The sequence below is a fragment of the Equus asinus genome, chromosome 11 (genome assembly GCF_041296235.1).
Source record: "Equus asinus isolate D_3611 breed Donkey chromosome 11, EquAss-T2T_v2, whole genome shotgun sequence".
Taxonomy (NCBI): domain Eukaryota; kingdom Metazoa; phylum Chordata; class Mammalia; order Perissodactyla; family Equidae; genus Equus; species Equus asinus.
The window spans coordinates 6,708,081-6,729,410 of record NC_091800.1 but is presented as its reverse complement, the minus strand read 5'-3'; the positions used below and the strand labels follow the sequence as shown (position 1 = coordinate 6,729,410).

Below are 21,330 nucleotides of genomic sequence, written 5' to 3'. Positions count from 1 at the left end.
CTCGTGCGGCTGGAGACGCAGTCATGCTGTATGGCCATGAGAGCCCTGGGGACCCATTGATGCGGCAGGGGGAGCAGTGGCTGACCACCGAAGGGTGATGGATTAGAAAGAACTTGATAGAAACGTTGAAGAACTAGGCCCATTGTCCTAAAACAGTTCAGCCACCGAGTGGAACTCAGCGTAAGAAGCTCCCAAGTCAAGGGGATTCAATTTCTGAATTACCGAAGGGGCTCTGTGCTGAATTAGCCATAGGAAGCCCTTCTTCCTGAGCAGGTGGGTGCTGGGGAACTCCCTTTGTCACCAGGCAGATTCCCCCCAGTTTTAGACGGCTCTAATCGACAGGATGACACAATTATTCAAATTGACCCAGAATATTTCATCTACTTTGAAAGATTGATGTCTTGTTGACACAGCATCTTTAGCTAACAAGCATTAATGCTTTGTTTTTTTTTAATAATCTGATTACTAACCTAAGAGGCCAAATGTGCTTAGTACGCAGCTTTGCTGTTGGTGTTAGCTGTACAATACAAATATGATGGCAGTCAAGGAGCACTCATGCCTGTCTGTCAGCAGAGGGACAGCTGACGCTGGAAGTAAGGGAGCTACATAAACAGTCGTTCGACGCTAGCTTGATTGATATCCCCTATTGTCAAAACGTATACATAGTAACTTAACCAGAAAAAGCATTTTACCTTGTTTTATAGCTCTAAAAATAAGTCATAGTTATTGCTTTCAGTTTTAAAACATGCAGTTAACATTTAGTCATGCAATTTGGTTAATCCCTAAATATTGCTCTTGTGTGGTGAGGCAGGCCGGCCCAGCACCTCATGAGAATAATAAACACACGCAGGCTTTGATGGTTATTCCTAGGTTTATTTTTAAAAATATGTCTCTTTGCTTTTCATTGTTTTAATTAAGTGGGATTTTCGATCGAGAGATAAGCATTAACTCATGACAGGTTCTGCCTGACCTAGCCAATGTCTGTGCCCCGGGAGTGGGGGCTCGGTATAAAGAAATGCCAGGACTTGCTCAGAGGACACGCACTGTGGCTCCGAGTGCCCACCTCAGAGAGTCTTTGCATTTGTAAGTGACTTATAAGGAGACCCCTCACACAGATATATTAAATGTTAAAAGATAAGATGATTTAAAACTACTAGCATGCCAAGCAAAACTGTGCTGTTGGAAGTAAATCATTCAGATGAATTTTGATGGGTTGCTCCAAAGTTTATAAATCAGATCATCTTTGTTTCCCTCCCGTGGTCGGGAGGCCTTCCCCGTCACTCTCTGCTCTGCCCTGTCTTTCTCCAGAGCACATGCCTACTGCCTGGCACAATTTAACATCTATCGTTCATTCACTGGTTTGTGGTCTCTGCTCCCCAGTAAAGTAACAGCTGTGTGAGAGGAGGCAGACTGTGTGTCCCTGCTGCATCCAGCACCCATGACGGGGCTTGGTGCACAGGCAGGCAAGAAACATTGTCGAGTGACTGAATGCATAAATATTAAAATATACTTAAAAGGCCAGATATTTCTTGTGCCATAAAAAAAGTGGTGATTATTAGAAAGGGGATAGGTTTTTATTCACCTTGTTCTGAAATTATGTCACATAAATATTTCCAAGTATTTTGTGGGCCGAAATATTTTTATGGAACTCAACAGAAATAAACATATTGTGAAGGTATAGAAATAGACATCTGGTGGAGGCGCTCTGTCTCCACTCACTGCGTATCTCGCCTCCCCTCTGATTGCCTCTCATCACGTCTGCTGTCTGTCTGGATAGCTGGTTTGCCTTTGTCCTGCCGGTTGTTCCGGCTTCCTCCTCCCCACCACACCCGCTTCAGGACTCCTTCTTCACTGGCCGCAATCCTTTTTGGTGAAAAAGCCTCAGCAGCAGGTGGGAGGAAGTCATGGCTCTCGAACGCCATCCATTCAGCTCTCTGAGATGTTTTGTGTTCTTTGTAGAACTCTTCCTCTAAACACCACATGTGTTTATTACACTATACGTCACCAGTGTTCTACAGTGGGTAATAAGGTAGCTCATTTCTTGTGTTTTATAATTCTCATAATGCAAGACCAAGTCAATCTGGTAAATTAATAGTTATTTAAGAAATGGACATTAAAGTGGAAAACACTTTTACTACTGTAGGAGGTCAAAGATAGATTCTGCAACTTGATTTATGACAGTAGTGTGCTTTGTTATATAAGGTAAATCAACTCTTGGGGCTTAATTAAAGCAGGGCCAACTCTAGGCAAAACTCTCCCTTGGACCAAGCTGTCCTCGAAGCCTTTGGCCTTCATCACTTCCCCTGATGGCTCCTCTTGCTCCCAGGCACCTGTGTTTTGGCTTCTGGGACCGTTTGTTTTCAGCCACACCACTTTTTTTTTTTTAAAGATTGGCACCTGAGCTACATCTGTTGTCAATCTTCTTTTTCTTTTCTGTTTTTCTTCTCCCCAAAGCCCCCCAGTACATAGTTAAATATTCTAGTTGTAGGTCCTTCTGGCTCTGCTATGTGGGACACCGCCTCAGCATGGCTTGATGAGCGGTGCTAGGTCTGCATCCAGGGTCCAAATCGGCAAAACCGTGGGCCACTGAAGCAAAGTGTGTGAACTTAACCACTCGGCCACAAGGCCAGCCCAAGCCACACCACTTTTGTAGCCTGAGGTTGAAATAGCTGTCCAGAATACTGTCTTTTGTTAAGATGTATTATTTTAATATCCTAGGTTAATGACCAATAAATAATATGATAGAATAAAAAAATATTGTTAGTTGATGATGTTAATTCATTTATGCTTAGAAAATATTTACTGTATACTCACTGCTAACCAGGCACTTCGGGGACACGTAAATAAATAAATAAGAATAATATATGGACCCTACATTTATGTGAGGGTGTAGCATTCTGTGAGAATTACAGAAAGGAGCCCCCTCTGGGAGGTGGACTGCAGAAAGGTGCCCGCTCCAGGCCCGTGTGGTCTGCACCAAGACAAAGGACCTTGGGACCTCAGGGCTCCTGGGTGTCACCCGCCTTCTCCTCAGCCAGCTACCTTAGCACTCTACACCGATTGGACGACCAGATGAGGCAGCTGGGGGTGAGTAGGAGGGGAGGTGACATGCTGAGGGCACAAACCCAAGTAAAAAGACAGGCTGCCTCCCTTCAGGAAGCCTCTGTACATACCTAGTACATTAATGGGCAGCAGGTCTTGGAGCCTGCAGCCTGCTTTCACCAGATGCCATTACCAAAGTGTCTGAAGTCTCTTTCTAGGACAGGTGGCATTCTGTGAAGATCAGAGGCACCCGCCCTTTGAAGAGCTACTCACATGTTCTTTGCTTATAAGTAGAAAAGAAGAGGTCAAACTTTGAACTAAACAGATAGATTAATAGAATTTGAAATGCAAAGAACTAAAGCCAAAATACAAGGTCAGCATTTAAAAGATACAGATAAACAGAGCAGAAAGTGTGTAGGTCCTTTAAGTGAAATGCCATCATGGAAAGAATGGCAGTGTTTTTATTTCCTAAATAAATTGACTTTGGAACACCAAGAATAAGTAATTCCTGTGGGTTATGGTGTTTTGTTAACACACCGGGCAGATAACTGCAAAATACCATTCTAGAAACTGAGGAGCATTTTGTATGATTTTTACAATGTAGGATAATAGAGACCACGAGGCATCTTGATCTCTTGACACCAGTAAAAGGAAGTCAGCCTTTAACAGGAAATAATAGATCTTTTCTTCTGCTGAACTTGACCCAGAAGCTCTACTATCCTTGGATTTTTTTTCTTGTCAAGTTCCAATGACTAAATTCAACCAACATAATTTTTGCTAGAAAAGATGATGAAAAGCCTCTGGGAAAGTAACTTTTAAACAGACTTTTAACTTTTACCCTGTCAATTATGTACCGTGTTATATATATTTTAGGCACTTTTCATTTCAGTACAATGCCTTTCTGCGCACAGGGTGAGTACATAGTGATTGTGAGCAGCTGAGCAGAAGGGCTACACAGAGGCCCCGCTGGATGAAAGGCTGCTCCCTGCTTGTCCCCTGGTGCTCAGAGGAGAGCACCTCTGCTTGCAGCCTGGGCAGCAGAAGGGCCTGCCTGAATGATTTCGGAGGATCTGTTGTAAAGGGCATGTAGGAAGGAGATTCGCTACACGGGGAAGTTCAAGGGCAATGACATAATGAAAGTGTGCTAGACGTGGACATAGACAGTATCCTTAATCCAGCTAATCCATTATCCCCATTTCCCATAAATGGAAAGCAAGGCCTGGAGAAGCTGCGTAACTTCCTCAGTGGTGCAAAGCTATTACATGGCATAGTCGGGATTGGCCTGAGCTGCTGTCTCTCCGCAGCCCTCGGGGTACCCAGCGCATCTGCCGCTTACAGCTCTCCCTCCACCTGACCCCTCTTGGAGCTACAGACTCTTGACAAACATTTTTATCGCTGTTGACTTTTGGTAGGTAGTGCTTTCTTTAGTAGTTTTCTCTGAATAACAGCAAGCTGTCATTTGCTACTTGCTGTGTGAATGTGGTGGAGCCCTCTCCCATTTGTGTAGCCATCTGAGATAATGTCTCTGGAATTTGACTTTATTTGAGGTGTGAGAGCTTTTTTTTTCCCAAGTAAGTATCTTGTAGTAGACTCATTCCAAGAAATATACCACTGTTTCCATTTTTAGATTATGTCAATGTACAGTACTTTCTACAAAGAATGTAGATAATATTCTTTTAGCTCTTTGAGTGCTTAATGGAAACATCATTAAAATCTTCTTTAAAGATGGTCATTACAGATGATGTTCTTAACATGTGGTTACAAATGTGTGCTGTCAGCAGTGGGCTAAAAACAGGTTAGAAAAGCAGGTGTCGTTTCCCCAAAGCTCTTGATCTGGATTCTTAGCTTGACCCCCTGCGGCATCGAGCTTAAAGGGCTGAGGAAATTAGAAGCCAGAAGAATCTCAGGCAGGACTGATGCTGAGGATACACTGATGAATTTGCATTGAGAAAGTATACCAGTGAAAGGTAAAATAGTAGTAGCAGTAGAGATTTAGAGCAGATTTTAGTTTCTTGTTTGAAATGTTGCCGGAGAGCACAGAGACAGGAAATTTCCTCTTGGTTTAACTGGATTGTTTCCTGGAAGATCATTCACAAGGTATCTTCTAGTGTTTATTTGAGTCTTTTCAACTATCTCTAAAAGAAACTTTTCCCTTTTGACTGTTGTGTAACATTACTAATAATGAAACTAAATTAAGGAATGATCATACCTCAACCTGATTTTCCTTTTCACTTAATAGTTCTTTACATTAAATTTTTAAAAATAGAATAATCCCTCCTTAATCTCGGAGTTCTCACATCTCACATATTTAAATAACATGATCAAGTTCTTTTTCACCCCGTCACGTAAGTTAGGGTATGTCAAGTAACACGTTTAGTTTTTTAATCTCTTTCCTTACAGTACGACATATGTTTAGTTTGATTAGGCCGTAGGGTCAGGAAGACGGCTAAACTCCACTTATATTTTCCCTTCAGGCAGTTTAAACAAAACAGAGGTTTAGAAAGTTCTCAAAATCTTAAATCACACACTCAGAATAATTGGAATTTCAGCACCACATTCCTTTTTTGTCTTCCTTTTCCTGCACGTGCTTTTTCACTTTGGAATTTTATTAAAATGCTGCAAGAGCCTTATCTGCTGGTTTCCTCGGGTGAATAATACCTCAGGTTGGCTTTTCACCAACTTCTCCTGCGTTTGTCTTTCTAGAGTTGAAGGGACAGGAGGGAGAGCAGTGGTAGCAGTAATAACAATGATGAGACTCCTGCGAGTCTGGAGCAGGGTGCGGTGCCAGGTCCCGGCGGCCCTTGCCCAGGTGGATGGTTCCCTCCCTGCGCTCTCTAAACGGCCAAGGGGCGCGGCAGCGCTTACTGCGGAGGCCACACAGGGGCAACCGGTAGAACCAGGATTCAGGTCCAGGCACTGCAGCTCGCCTTGTGTGGACTGGTAATCTCTTAACCTCCTTTTTCGGGTTATACCAGGACGCTTTTGCTTTGGAAATAGTGCCTTCGTATTCCACTGTATTTTACCTCCTGCTCTCTTATAATTTTTGGTAACTGAGTTGCCTTTTCGTGAACACGCTGATGTTCAAAGAAGATGTTGTTGAGTTCTTAGAGCAAGATATCATGGGGACAAATCTGAAAGGTGCATATCTAACTAGAATTGATAAGCTGTCAATTGCCTGACATATAGTAAAGGGGTTTTATAGCAAAATAAGAGTTGTTGAATGAGAGTGCGTGAAGGCAGAGTACGTTTGGTACTTTACAACACACTCGGCAGAAAACTTTTCTTGCACAACCTACCAGGAATACATGAGGAAAGCATGTCATGGAATCAGGTTTAGAGTTTAGCGTCTCCAGGATTATGACACAGTCTCAATAATAGAGGGAAATGGCAACCCAGAATAATAGCCAAGTAAATAGAATCCCTAATCTTTGGTTTGTTTGGGTATTTACTCAGCGTAGCCTCTGAAATACTTGAGAGCTTTCAGGAAAAAAGAAATGGAAGAGAGCACCTGCGTTCTCAAGGCTAAGACCTCCTTTTGTGAATGCACTGATTTTTTTAAGAGGGTGTATACATGTTTAATGTGCGGGTGTGTTTGTTTAAGAAAGACATTGAGCTTCAAAAGGCAAAATGTTTTGTAACCCAGAAATGTAATTGTAAATGGAGTTATTAAATCTGACGATAAAATTAAAATACACTAATTTGTAAACAGCGTGTGTGTGGGGCTCCACTCGCTGGATCAGCTTCTGTCTAGTGGGCAGCTCACACACTCTGCTTCAGTCCAGTCTGCGACCCCAGAGACAGAGCCTCAGGTTTGAACCGCGAAGATACTAACCCAGCCTAGGGGGCAATAGAGTTTTTTCAGTTCAAAGGAGGGAAGGAATTTCACTTTTTGGCTGATATCCTCATCTTCCCAGGAACTGATTGCAGGTAGTGGGAATCCACCTTTAGAAAAAGGTGTGGGCAACCACAGCCTTGTGCAGAGAGGAACTTCAAAGTAGAGAAGGTGAGCCATATGGTTGCCCCAGGCTTGGGAGAAACAGGTCTGCAATGAGGGTTCTGATCTCATAAAATTCACTTTGGATTTTCCAAACTGCCGTTTGTACTATAATTCTTAATCAGTCTGAGCTGAGTTTAGCACATATAATTATTTCAGCATAAAAAGCCATTAACTGTTATGATGGGTTTTAGAATTGATAGTGGTATTGGGAATACGCAGACACGCCTTCTCACTCATTCCAAATCTGTATAGATAATCTGCTTTTTGATATATCCCAGTTATTGTTATGTTTGCTAACACAGGACGGGGTTAATAATAACATAGCAGAATATCTGGACAAATCAAATCTATCTTAGTACTTTTGGTCTCTCTTTCTTTTTAATTGTGGTAAAGTATATATATAACATAAAATTTACCTTTTAACCATGTTTAAATGTACAGTTTAGTGGCATTCTCAATGTCGTCCATTAACAATCTTGTATAACCATCACCACTATCCATTTCCAGAACTTTTCCATCATCCCAGTGATGTCTTCTGGATAAACCTTTATCACAGCTGCTAACAGGTAGAAAAATGGGTTGATTTCAGTTACATCTTTTGTTTCCTTCTTTCAGTAGATAAACAGTCATCTCATAAAAAGCAGATGGGGAAAAGTAGAGCAAAGTAAAACAAGCAATGATTCATTAACTGGGTAATTAGCTTGTGATTGTGAGTGTGATGATAATATCCTAAATACTTAATCATAGACCAATGTTTTGGAATTCAGCACTTGCAAAAAAAAAAAGGCAACTTCATCCTTCAGCTCTTGGACTAGGCAGTAGGTTTTCATAAACCTTTGGATCTCACTGTTGTTACCAGTTATGGAGCATTTTCCATGTGTTAAATACTCTCACTTAATCCTTATAACAATCTAGCAAAGTAGACGACATTGTGCCAGTTTAATGATCTTCGAGCATTTTACTTCACTCTAACATTTTACCTTTGCTCAGATTGCTTCTAGCAGAAATGAGACTTAGGAGGTTCAGTGACTGGTCTGAAGCCCCATAATCTGTTGGTTAACTCAGGGTCATCACTGACCAAACCCTTGCTCTAACCGTCAGGATATAGTACCTTCTTTAGAGGCATCTAACCTTTGGTTTAGGAAAGGAAGAATGTATCTTTCCTCTCTATTCCTCCTTGGCAACCCTTCAAAGGAAAACTTTTGAATTGTCAGAAGAGGAGAATTAGACTGAAATTTTAAGTTATAAAATGCTATTCTGAGCCAGGTAATGTTCCGTTCAGCCTACAGTCCTCCCTGCATCGTGCTCCTGAGGCTGTAACTACTCTGGTTTTTATAGCTCAGGCTGTTGTCGCCGTAGGGGACCCCCAGGCCATGTCCTTTTTGGAGCTTAAGGTTCTTCTTGGTCCATCAGACTGTCCACTAATTAATGATACCTGCAGGCCTTGAATATAAACCTGACTGACCTTAGTTTAAACCAAATACCAGTGCTGTGTCTGAAATGTAACAGTATGACTGGCTTTTAGCTCTGATTTTAAAAGAGCTGGCCCGGTATTTGTCCCCTGGCATCTTAGGCTTTGAACGCCTGGCCAGTCCTGATAGGTGTTGGGACTACGTCTCCCTCACCCCCAAATATGGAGGCCCCGGACATCCCTCCTGGACAGCCTAGGACACGCACCCAGTCCATGAACTCCCATTGCACGTCCTAAACCCACAGACAGAAGGGCGTTTCCCTCCTTGATTCCACCAGCTGCTGAGACAGTTCCGCCCTGCTTCTTTCCACACCTCCCGTCACCCTCCACAGCCTGGCCAGGACTGGGAGGCAGCGAAATACTCTTTTCCCCTCTATGGCCAGGACCACTCTCCTTAATTCCTCAGTCAGCTGGGAGGGAGGAAATCTGACATTAAAGCTTGCTTGTCTATCATCCGGACTTTATGACTCTGAGGAAACACACAGTCACTTAAATTAAAAAACAAACGAAAAAAACCCTTCTAGTCCAAATTCTGGGTCTAGAAAGTTGATCCTTAATCAGACAAAAATATCAGCGTCTCCTTGGCGTCACTAAATCCCTTTTAATAACTTGTGAACTGATCTTTTTATCAACTAAGAATCTTCTTAAAGAAATAGAACCACCTTAGACTTAGCAAGGAGAAAAGGAATTTTTTGGAACGATGTGGAGGCGGCCACAGAATCAAAGGGAGAAGTCAAACCTGTGCTCAGAAAGAGCAGCTTCAGGGGTCGGGGGAAGAAACAGATGTGTCCTTCAGGTGCTGGTGCCAGGAGGAATCTATTCCACTCGCCTTCAGACCTTTGATCATTGCACTCCAGATGCAACTTCCAGGAAGAGCGCACTGGCTGGCCTGGCTGGGCCAGCAGCTCCAGGAGGCTGCACCTACCGGGACGACAGCAGGTGCCTGCCTGCATATGGGAGGGCGTCCGCAGCGTCCTTGGCCTCCGCCCACTAGACACCAGGAGCGCTCCCCCACTGTGACGGCCAGAGTGTCTCCAGCATTGCCAAATGTCCCCTGGGGGGCACAGCTGCCCCCAGTTGAGAACCCCTGCTCTATAGTAAAATCAGTCCTCTAACCAGAAGGAAATGGGTGCTGGGTGGCACAAGCAAGCCATATCCAGGAGTCTTTCCTCCCTCAGTCTGTCTCCACTGTTCCCGGGCCTGGTTGTAAGCCAGCTTCCATCTGTGGCTCAGCAGCCGTGCATGGTTCTCACTCACACAGAGACTCTTGGCCTCCCGGCAGCAGGGGATCACAAAGTCTCCTGAGGGCCCCCCCACGGCAGTTAATCAGCCGCTCTCTCTTTTGCACCATCTCTGTACCTTATATACACTGTATATAAACAATTCAAATATATAAATACTTCATAAACAATTATGCATTTCCATGGTTTTCTCCCCAAATGATGAACTTCTCGAGAACAGAAATCGTGTCTCACTCATATCTGCGTGCCTGGTGTCCCCAGCATGCAGTGCTTGGCACACAGGTCCTCGGTGCATCTTATTTTTCATGAGTGGGTAGACAGGCTTTCTGTCTTCAGTGGAGGAAGGCGTGGGTATGGTCCTGCTCACTGTAGTGTCGGGAGCTTGGCAGCCAGAGGGGATGTCCGTTCAGAACCCTGAAGGAGGGGGCGTGCCGAGTCTGTGGGGAGTCGATACCTCAGCACCGTCCATCCCCCCATCCACTAAGAATCCCCCAGGAAGACCCCGCTTGCGCAGACCGCCCCCGCCTGGAATGACTTTCTGGTCTCTTCCCTGGAAAAGGGGCTCCTCCTGGGCTCACGCTGGGCTCCGACCTGGCTGAGGTCTGACTGTAGTTCTCAAGCTCAGAGCAGGCAGGATTGCCACGTGAAAGCAGCTTCTAGGATGTGTTTCTGAGCTTTCCTCACTAAAGAGTGGATAATCGATAAACACGAAGCACTGTTTCCCGGGGGTTTCTAGTAATCAAAATATACTCTGCTGCTTTTTTGAAGTAACAGTACTGTTGCTGACCACCGAAGCACGCCTCCGTCAGGGAGGCTGAGCGCGTCCCCAGCCCCAGTGTCAGCCCCTTCCTGTCAGCGCCGTGGCTGTGTCAGCTCCCCTTCTGGCCGCCTCCCCTCCTCCTCGGATTTTACGGCTACTTTCATGCCAAATCCGCTTGATCCTTCTAGGTGCTTTTCCGGCCAGCTGTGTCGTCTCTCTTGGGGCTTGGTAATTATAATCTTGAACAGTGTCCCAAACAAATCCTACTTTTATTTCTTAACATTGTATCCTATTTGACTTAAGAAACATGTATTTTTTAGTTTAATTAAATAGAAAATCTGTACATCTTTCTTGCTCAGTATTTCTCAAGTTGTAATTACCAGTTGAGAAGAACCTCGTCTCGTTTCTCCACGTGGATCAGTCCCCTCAGTCCTTCTGAGCGGTGGTTCTCACCGCCCGCTGGAATCCCCAGGGGGGCTTATTACAGCACTGACGGCTGGGCCCAGTGCCTGAAGCGTTAGGCCTGGGGCAGGGACCAGGGATTTGGACTTCTAGCAGGTTCCCAGGTGATACCCTTGATGTTGGTCTGGGACATCCACCCCTAGAAGCACAAGATCACGCCTTTCCATAAGACCGAGTCTTAGTAATTTTTATACATAGTGTCTTCCTAGTAAATAATACTGATCCTTTTGCCCACCTGAAATTCACTTAGGCACTCAGTTACAGATAGAATAAATGAGTGAGTGAATGAATGAATGATTGAAAGAAAACCCTTACAAAGATCCTATTTCTAGGTACTTCATCCACCCTTCTTGGCTCTCACTGTCTTTGATGTCACACTGCCATAGTTTTCTTTGATTGGACACCCTTGGTTGGTGTTAAGCAATATATGAAATGGACTCTAAGAGGAGATGGAACTATTCTACTTCTCTTCTAAGGCTTAAAATAATTCTGTTTTTTAATTGCCGCAATAATCCCCTGTATTCTCAAAATCAAGTGATACGCAGACCATTTCACCCCAGGCGCTTGGTAAAGGGGCCAGAACAAGACTCCAGCTTTGCCAGGCTGGCTTAGAGACATAACCAGACTGCCAACCAGTTGCTTTCAGTCATGTTTTCAAATAATTGTATTAGTTTTACATCCAGACGGGTACTCAAGAGGTTAAAGAGTTCATGCAAGAGTATGTTGATATTCCAGTGAAGGTCTGGTTAGATTATATATTAATTACAGAATAACAGGGCGTGGACCTGCAGCTCAGTACACGTGTTGAACTCGTCCTCGGGCTGACAGAATTTTTTCTTGGCAAAAGCATAGCAATATGCACAGTTAGGAGCCCCTTAAACATGTAAGGGCTTCTGTTTGCAAGGGGTTACCACAGATACTTGGAGTCCACCCAGAAAACATCCTTAAGTGCAAAACTCTTAGGCACTTTTTTCTCCCAGTATCATGCCTAGAGAACTCCAGCAGCAGCCATGCGTGGCCAAGCATTGTGCCCTGAGAGGAAAAGGGTTCTGGTCGTGACACGACTGCCTGTCCCAGTCACGGCTGGGCAGAGCCATTTGTCAGGACCAGCTCCTGCCTTTTCAGCAGACTGCTCCCACTTTTCTCCGTTCTTTGCCTCTGGGATAGGTACATAGCTGAGACGGCTCATGAAGTGTGCCTGCTCCAGAGTAGGAAACGGAATGGTCCAAAAAGCAGTGGACATTTTGGCTCTGTCTTCAAGGCAATAAAGGGACAAATAATACGTTGGGTCCATCTAGCCATGGGTGACATCAGGAAGCTATTAGACTTTTTTTTTTTCCAGAATTTCTACACACATTTGGGTTTTGTCATATCCAGGATGCTGATGTTTAAATCTGGACCTTTCTAGAATGTGAATTACTTTACAGAATTCTCGGGCATGAGGCAGTATATCACAGCGCTTTAAGAACATGGGCTCTGGAACCAGACTGCCAGGGTTCAACAAAAAACCTAAGAGTTGTGTGACCTCTCATGCTCCATTTTCTTTTATGTAGGCCATGTTCCCCACAGGTGTGTTTCAAGGCTCAGATGAGTTAACACTCTTAGCACAGTGCCTGGCACACAACAGATAGCTGCCATTACCGCTTTGTCATTTGTGTTGGTGGCAGTCTTTCCTATGAACCCTTTCTAGACCAGCTGTCCGTGGGTCAGGTCCTCGTGCCTGGGGTCTTTACCCTCACGTTATTTCCAGCTCTGTTTCAGCAGTCCCTGGAGAGAATTGCACGTAGTACAGTGTGGAAACCTTCACTGCTGCAAGAGTCGGTCTTGGAATCCTTTTGATATCATAGTTTATTCTAGTCAGGCCTGGAATAATTGCCCTAGTACTTCAAAGTTATGAAACATGCTAGTTTGAACAGAGTAGTCGAGACGAAAATGTTCTAGCTTGTACCAACTTTTATTAGCCCATTTACCTCTCATGTAAAATGAGGAGAAAAATAAATTAAATCATCATTCTTTAACTACTCATTATATATGCTCTATTCCTCTGAGTGGGATAGGGAGATGACACTCAACTACTTGTTTTCAGTTTTATGAACTAATATGTACAATGTGTGTCCTAATGCAATTTTGTCTTTCTTAATTGCTATCGACACTTTTCTCTTTTGAGTTGCCATTTTTTTGTTTCAGTCCTTTTGGCAAAATCAGTCCATTTCCCCCCTTAATTTAGGTGATTTCCACAGTGAAATATGTTTCCAATATGGAATTTGTAAACTCTACTTACTTATGGACGTAATGGCTCCAGCCTGGTTCCTCAGAGCTCCTAAGAAATTGCAAGTCTAATCACCACCCTTTGAGGATTAAGACTTGAAGACAAAGGGGACATCTTTGTCAGCTTTTTTTTAAAAAATCAAAGAGCTCCTGGAATTTTTTTGAGTATACGTAAATATAAAAGCCAACTTCAATTTTTCTGATATGTGGAATTGCCTGAAAACATTGTATTTTTCTTTTAATTCTCTGTGTAGAGGTTAGTTCATGTTGACACTTGCAAAACATTTCAATCTAATTAAAGTGAGGACACCGTAACAACATACCAAGAGAATTCCCGCCCCGCCAACTGTTCTTTATCCCTTCAGGTTCTGATTCCTTCTTTTTGAACTTTGATCTTTAGCAATCACATAACATCCAAAATTACCAAACTGCTCAGTTCTGATCAAATTTATTTAAAAATACCATAAATGTATATGTTTTTCTCTTGCTGTTGCCACAGTCGCCGCTCTCTGAGCTGCAGGAAGGGCTGAAGAAGGGAAATTGGCGAGGGACGCGTGCTAGTTCCGTCCGTCTGCGAGGACAGAGAAGGGCGTGTTTACATTGGCCGTTTGTTGAGTTGAAATGAACCACTTCAAAGGGACAGGAGGGCCGTGCTTGACTGAATAGGTCGGCTCTAAATAAATGGGTTCTACCTTCAGACAGTTCTAGTCATTTAATTATAAACAACCAGCCATTTAATTATAGAATGTTTCAAATATTAAAAGGAAGAAAATGGTGTAATAGGTTAACACCTCTCATTGAAAGCCATGTTTAAATGTTTTCCCTACAACTGTTCTCTGCATCAGAAAGAAACCTGGCACAGAGGGATGCATGAAACCTGATTTGTTAATCAGACTGCATCTGCTTAAGTACTAGCCTGCATCTAGAAGATCTGATGTGAAATGTGCTACTTTGGCAATCATCAAAGACTCAACATTTCTATCATTAGTGATACAGCTGGACCAGAGGAGAGGCCTTCTTTCATCCGTAGAGATTATTTTACTATAAAAAGAAAATTGTGTTTTGAAGTTTAGTTTTGCAAATAAAAACATAGCAATGAAATTCTCTTCCATTAGTTGCTCCTTCTTTCTCAGATATTCCCTCAGATGGAGATTTTGAACTTGAACTTAAATGAGGATGAAAATATTTTGGTCTGCAGTTGAAAATATTGCAATATTCTTATTGTTCTCAACTACTTCAGGTCTCGTAAGTAGCTTACAAGTACGTGTTTGGAGCTGCTACTGTGTTTATGTCCACCATACAAACCACTGTGGTCTGTTTCCCACATGGTCGCCCTGCCTGATGAGAATGACCGCGACCACGTGTCCAGTCCAGGGCCCAGCCCCTTGACTCTGCATTCTCCCTGCTGACTGGAGAAGCCTGGGCGCCTGCACCTGGAGCCTGCCCCGCAGCTAAACATGGTGGGCTCCTGGTTTTCCTCCTGCGCTCCGGCTCGGTTACCCCCACATTCCCAGTCACCCTGGCTCCAAGCCTCAGTCTTCCCGCATCTTCCTCTCCCAGAGTCTCCTCCACCCTTAGTGGCCTACATATGTTTTGAATTTCCCCATCTTTGTGCCTTTCTTATATCGTCCTCTCCACCTGAAGGGGCCTAATTTGAACCTAAATCTTCCCCATCTTTTAAGTTTCTACTCAGATCCCATCCCTCCGTGAAGCCTTCTGAATCCCTCCATTGGAATTCGTTTTCCTCTCACTTCTTCCACTGACTGCATTTTGTGTGCTAGCAACATCCACAGTTTAGTTTTTCCCAAACATTTTATGGTGAAAATTTTCAAATATTCAGACAAGTTGAATGAGTAATACAGTAAACACTCATGTACTTGTCATTTAGATACTACAGTTAACGTTTTGCTCTGTTTGCTTTTTAACATATCCATCTGTCCATTTCTCTGTCCACCCATCAATCCATCGTATATATTTTTTTCCAAAGCAAGTTGCAGACATCAGTACATTTTACCCCTAATGCTTTTGCATGCGTAGCATTAACTAGAGTTCAATATTTGTTTTCTTTTTTTGGTAAAATTTATATACAGTGAAATGCAGAAATGTTTAATGTACCATTCGATGAATTTTGATGCATGTATACACCTTTGTAACACATATCACTACCCAGATAGAGAACACTAATTACCATCACAGCAGAAAGTTCCCTTGTGTCCCTTCTCAGTCAGTTGCCATCTCCTGTCCCAAAGGAACCACTGTTATGATTTTTTTCACCATAGATTAGTTTGGCCCATTTTTGAACTTCATATAAATGTAGTCAAACACTATGTGCTCTTTTGGGTAAGGCATCTTGCATTCGGTGCACCATTCTTGAGATCCGTCCATGTCACCACAGGTGTCAGTAGGTTGTTCCTTTTTGTTATGAGTAGTATTCCATTTTATGAGTGTACCTCATCTGTTTATCTGTATCCTGTTGATGGGAACTTGTGTTGTTTCCAGTTTGGTGTCGTAAGGTCCTTTTCTTTGTTGACATGCTTTTATTTATCTTGGGTAATACCTAGGAGGAAATAGCTATGTCATAGGGTAAGTGAACTTAGTTTTATAAGGAACTGCTAGACGTTTTTCTGAAGCGGTTGTATCATTTCACCACTGATGTATGACAATTCAGGTTGCCCACAGCCTTGCCTACATTTGGTGTTGTCAGTCTTCGTAATTTTAGCCATTCTGGTGAGTGTATTGTGGTGTCTCGTTGTTTTAGTTTTCTTTTCCCAGATGACAATGATGTTGAGTGTCTTCTCAGTGCCTATTAGTTGTGTGTGTTTATTTGGATGTCTTCTTTTGTGAAAGGTCTGCTCAAATCTTTGTCCATTTTTAATTCTTCAAAATATGTTGATGATGAGTTGAAGGAGTCCTTTATATATTCTGGATATGAGTCCTATGTGAAACATATATTATGTGAATATATGCTCCCTTCCTGTCATTTACCTATTCATTTTCTTAATGGTTTCTTTTAAAGAGTGCAAGTTTTTAATTTTGGTGAAATCTAGTATATCCATTTTTTTTTCTTTTATGGTTATTGCTTTGTGTGTCTTAAGAAACCTTTGCCTACCTCAAAGTCTCAAATATATTCTATATTTTCTTCTAGACACTTTATAATCTTAGCTTTATACTTAGGTCCATGCCCATCTCACATTAATTTTTATGTATGGTATGCAGTAGGAGTCAAGATTAGTTTTTCCCCCATCTGGGTATGCATTTCCCCACAGTGTACTTTTGTGATTGTGTCCTGCTCACTCTCATATTGTACCTTAGCCTGTTTGTCTTTGAATGCTCATGACCTGGCCTGATCCTTTACACACAGCAAATACTCAATACATGTTACTTGAGTTGCATTAAAGGTTTAGAGGGTAACAGAGAATTCTGGCAATCTCTTAATATCTCAGTGTTGGGATCCATCCCCCAAATTAAATGCCAACGTATATAGCCCTGGTCAACCTGTGAGTTAGCATCATCTGCCAAGAATATAAGTCGAGGCAACAAAGTGGATTGCTCGAATCTTTGTCTTTGGCTTCTTTGGAGGGAAGAATGGAGATAAATTCAGCTTTTCATTGAATTGTTTATATATGCTAGACACAGTGCCTTGTTGCTTTCCAAAACGTCTCCTAGTTTTACCTTTGTAGCAACCTTGTATATTAGATGAGGAAATTTTAGTATCAGGGGTTTTAAGTGACTTCCATGTTATACAATTAGAAAGTTGCAAAGCTAGGAGTTCTCCAACATGGGAGAATCTGGAAGAAAGCAATAACTTGACTCTGATATAAGATTTCTGCAAGAGAATTAACATTTGAATGATTTTAAAGTGTATAGAACTTGATGATAAAACTTGATAAGCAATTAAACATAGTAAATTCTGAATCAACCCAGTCGAAGATAACCAATCAGTCTTCTAACATCACTCCAAGTATATGGGAATACCTGCAAAGGAAAAACCCTTGGGAAACATGTTTGGGCCTAAATCTCTATGCTGTATGTGTTGATTAGATAGTGAAAATGCATTGAAATCATTAATAGCTTCAGGGCCCACACCCTGCCCATGACTTTTGTAATGTTCTTGTAGTCAGGTTATGGAGGCAAGTTCTTATTTCAGAAAGCTGGAATGTTCCCCTGGTGCGCAGATGTGAGTGTGTGCTTTTGTCCCTCCTTGGTGTCTGCCGGTGAGTGGTGGCTGATCTTTCCTCTGTTTGCAGGTATGCTTCAGAAGTGTCCTTCTATTGATGACTTTGTAAGTGCCCTCGTTTCTGACTTGGATCTGGACTTCGAAACTTTCCTCATGGATTCCGAATGATGGAAACACCTCGAATCTTTTAAATCAAGGTCATGGGGATATTAACTTTGTTGTAAATGCAGCTGTGAACACTCGTTCCTGATTTCAATATTCACTTCTGTAATAACTTCTGAAAAACCTTAAACTGATGGAACTTGGAATAAATAATTTGTTTTAATTATGCTGGCTTTTAGCCTGTTGGCTGATTCTTGGACCTATGCAGATCTACTCAGTGAGCTAGTAGAAACTAGACTTAAGGGCTGAGCATTTCCTTAGTCCAGCCACACTCCGGTTGGCCTTTTCCCCTTTCCATTGATCTTTAAATGGTTAAATTAAAGTCTTAATTAAAAGCAAAATTATTTTTGGTTTGAAGCAGTCTTCAGAAAGATTACACAGATAGTTCTTTTGAATGATTGCCATGCCTAAAGGCCACTGTACTAGGCTTTGAGAAGGCACTTGGATTAGTCAGTCACAGTGACCGAGAGACCAAGGACGGTTTCCAAAGTATGCGTAATTGACTGCACTGGGTTTTTCTGAGTGCTCAGGCACCACACAGATGGACTCAGAACAGAGGGGACCTGAACTCACACTTGTCTGGCTTGACTGTGAATGTACAGAAACAGGTGCAGGTGCGGTTAATAAGTGATGTGCCAAGATCCAGCAACTGATAAGTAAGGAAACTGGGATTCAGACTGTGTCTGTCTCTATCCGGAACCCATCTGCTTTACATTACTGCGTACCGTATCATTGTGTGTTAATAACAGGAAAGGAATTATTTAATGTGTTTCTCCCACCATCAAAGTCAAGAATTTAATTACAGACTTTAGTTTAAAAAGGCATTTGCTAGCAGCCTCTTCCTGCTTTTCACTAAATGACTAATGATGTTGCTAAAAGACTAAATTAAAAATCCCCAAAACTAAGACACGTCCAACCTATTCACAAAGACACTCTTGGGCCTCTATCAACCCCTTTTCAGGTGACGGTGAGTAAGCAGGAAAATCTGTATGGAACCTTTGTGCAAACATTTCTCAGAAAAAGGAAAGGGAAAGGTCACCTAGAAGATGATAATTTGGAAAATTATTTTTAAAAGGAACTAAATCACATTGTAGAAAAACTCTCTGGTATTCTTAGTGAGATTTGAGAAAACATGGTATTTGTGAAGCTGAAAGCCATAAAGAAAGAATAAGCAGAAATAAAGGGATAATAGGATTAAGCTAAAAAAGAAGATAGAAAAAGAAAGAAATGCGGAGAAACTGAAACACAGTACAATGATTTAAAACATTATCAAAGCAGAAAAGAACAAAACTGTTGATGACAAACTTGAGAAACGTCTCAGCATGAGGTGAAAGGGACAGGGCTAGAGCTGATGGCAAGGGAGCCGGAGCAGAGAGCCGGCTCCTCCGGATGACGGAATCCTGACGGGGAATCCGGACAGTCGAGCAAGAGCAAGAACAAAACAAATGCTCGTGTCCTCCGCTGTCCCCGGGCTCAGAACAGTGCCCGGCACATGGTACGTGCTCGGTGAGTACGTGGCATTCAGTGAATTTAAGGAAACGTTTTTGAGCTGAAAAGAAGACATGAGTGCAATTTAAAGGAAAATCCTTGACGGTTGCCCAGTAATGTGAATGTACTTAATGCCGCTGAACTATACATTTGACAATGGTTAAAACTGGTAAATTTTATGTTATGTATATTTTACCACAATTTTTAAAAAAGAAAAGAGGGAGAATCCTGCATTCTAGACCAGAACAAACAAAACAGTGAAAAAAGACCCCTGCCTAGACATAATCTGTCTTTTCTTTTCAGAGTTTAAATATAACTAAAATTATAAGCCACCATATCGCAAACTGGGCTTTGCAGAGCGCTTCCCAGGAACTGTTCCTTAGTGTTCCATGGACTCTAAAGGCTCCTGTTGTTGAATGCATTTGGGAAAGGCCAGTGTGCACGTTAGCAATTCTGCAATCACAAAGCATGGTTAGCATTGCATATGTGACCTGATGTTTCCCAAACATATTTGATTATAGGAGCCACCCCTTTTTTGGAGTACCTCTTGATGACATTTTTCAGAACATTAGGAAATAACTGCTAAAAGCATTGAGCTTACATACAAAGGAACACAAATTATCGTGATCCCAGAATGCAATTATTCATTGTCATTAAAAGCCAATGGACAATGGAAAAAAGTTTTGAGATAAAGGCCGAGATGTAAAAGGGCTTTCTCAGATATACGAGGGCTCAGGAAACATCTCAGCTTTGTAGCCTTGTTTAAAAATTGCTAAAAGAATAAGTAATTTAGACCAAGCATCAAAGCAAAGGAGATCGCTAAGGAACTTCTAAGAATGCAGAGCGGTCATTGCCTCTTTTCACAGTAACAGCTGGATAAATCATAATAGCAAGTTATTTTATTATGAGTGCTTTTCCTTATGATAGGAATAAACCCATAAGCACACAGCAGTTCCTCTGGGGAAAATGCTCTCCTGTATTATGATTTACTTACCACCAGCTTCCAAAAATCCAATTTAAACTACTTAGGACTACGTAAACACTAAAAAAATAATGTAGAGAAAGAACTTGAGGATAATAAGATGTTACTGTGGTTGTCTTTAGTGTTGATAGTCGGGCCTTTTATTTTTCTTCTTTCTTCTTCTACTTCCAAAGTTTTAGAAGTAGGTAATGTGGTAATTTTAACAATAATTTAAAACTTACAAAAAGTTTAATAATCACGACAGCACATTTAAAGCATTTTTCCAACTCGGAAGAAATGCTTGGCTGGTATAAGCGAATTCAGAAAATGTCTCTGAAACATTCAGGGAATGATTTGTACAGTCAGAAACTTTATTAATACCAAAGCTTTAGCCTGATTTGATAACAGTGATTGAGATAAAATATGACAATAGTGCTCGACATTTATTTAGCATTTTTCAGTTGCCAAAGAACTTGTCATACAGCCGTGCGATGGTCGTCACCTGAGCTAGCAGGACAGATGGTGTCATGAACTATGTGACTAGTGAGGCAGACAGGCCGGTCACTGGCAGATGCAGGATCAGCGCCAGCTCTGGTGGCTCCTCGTCCACTGCCCTTTCCACTTCATACAAGTCTTCAGAGGTCCTGCCTGTTTTCTGCAGGCTCGTAGGTGTGTCTTCAGACACAGACATAGTGTGTTGAGTGGTTACGTGACCCCCACAGACCGCAGGGCCTTCTGTCACTCACTGGCTTTCTGCTTGAGGAAGCTGATGCCCCTGAACAGATAGAGGATGAAATAAAATATGAAGTCTGTTACATCAGGCCAGGAAAGATGACAGCTTGAATCACAGTGTTGGGTGGAAGGATGGAGAGAGTAGAAACAGACATTCTGGAATATTCACTGACAGAACTTGGTATCAAACTGCAGTGGTGGGGCAGAATGAGGTAGATATGCCACCTATATGCTCATCTAAATCATGACTGAAACTTGATTTTAGAAAAAAATTCAGGGAAGCAAGAACTAGACCCAACTTGTGGTGGCCATGAGTCACTGCCCTTCAGGTGGACAGATTGCTCAGTCTGCCTCTTTTGAGTAAGATCATCCAGCAATTATGGATACTCTCCAGGAACGATTCTCTGTTGCATCTACAAAACAGTCGTGAAGGACTTTGTCGGGTATCTTTCTGAAATCCAGATGCATTAGGGGACTACACTGCCTTGGTCTGAGGTTAATTGCACTCCACAGTCACCATGTTCTCAAATATTTTATCCTCACAGCAGCTCTTTGGGGTGAGTGAAACG

At 42.3% G+C, this 21,330-nt stretch overlaps 1 protein-coding gene across 5 annotated transcripts in view; it reads left to right on the top strand.

Moving 5' to 3' along the window:
• The window catches only part of MIPEP (mitochondrial intermediate peptidase), a 186,301-nt gene extending 168,555 nt beyond the window's left edge, over positions 1-17,746 (top strand). For all 5 annotated transcript variants that reach the window (XM_044777435.2, XM_070520407.1, XM_070520408.1 and 2 more), the window contains one exon: positions 17,489-17,746. In XM_044777435.2, the coding sequence (XP_044633370.1) occupies positions 17,489-17,527 (39 nt within the window). In that variant the 3' untranslated portion in view covers positions 17,528-17,746. The remainder of the gene's footprint in view (positions 1-17,488) is intronic.
• The last annotated feature ends 3,584 nt before the right edge of the window (positions 17,747-21,330 follow it).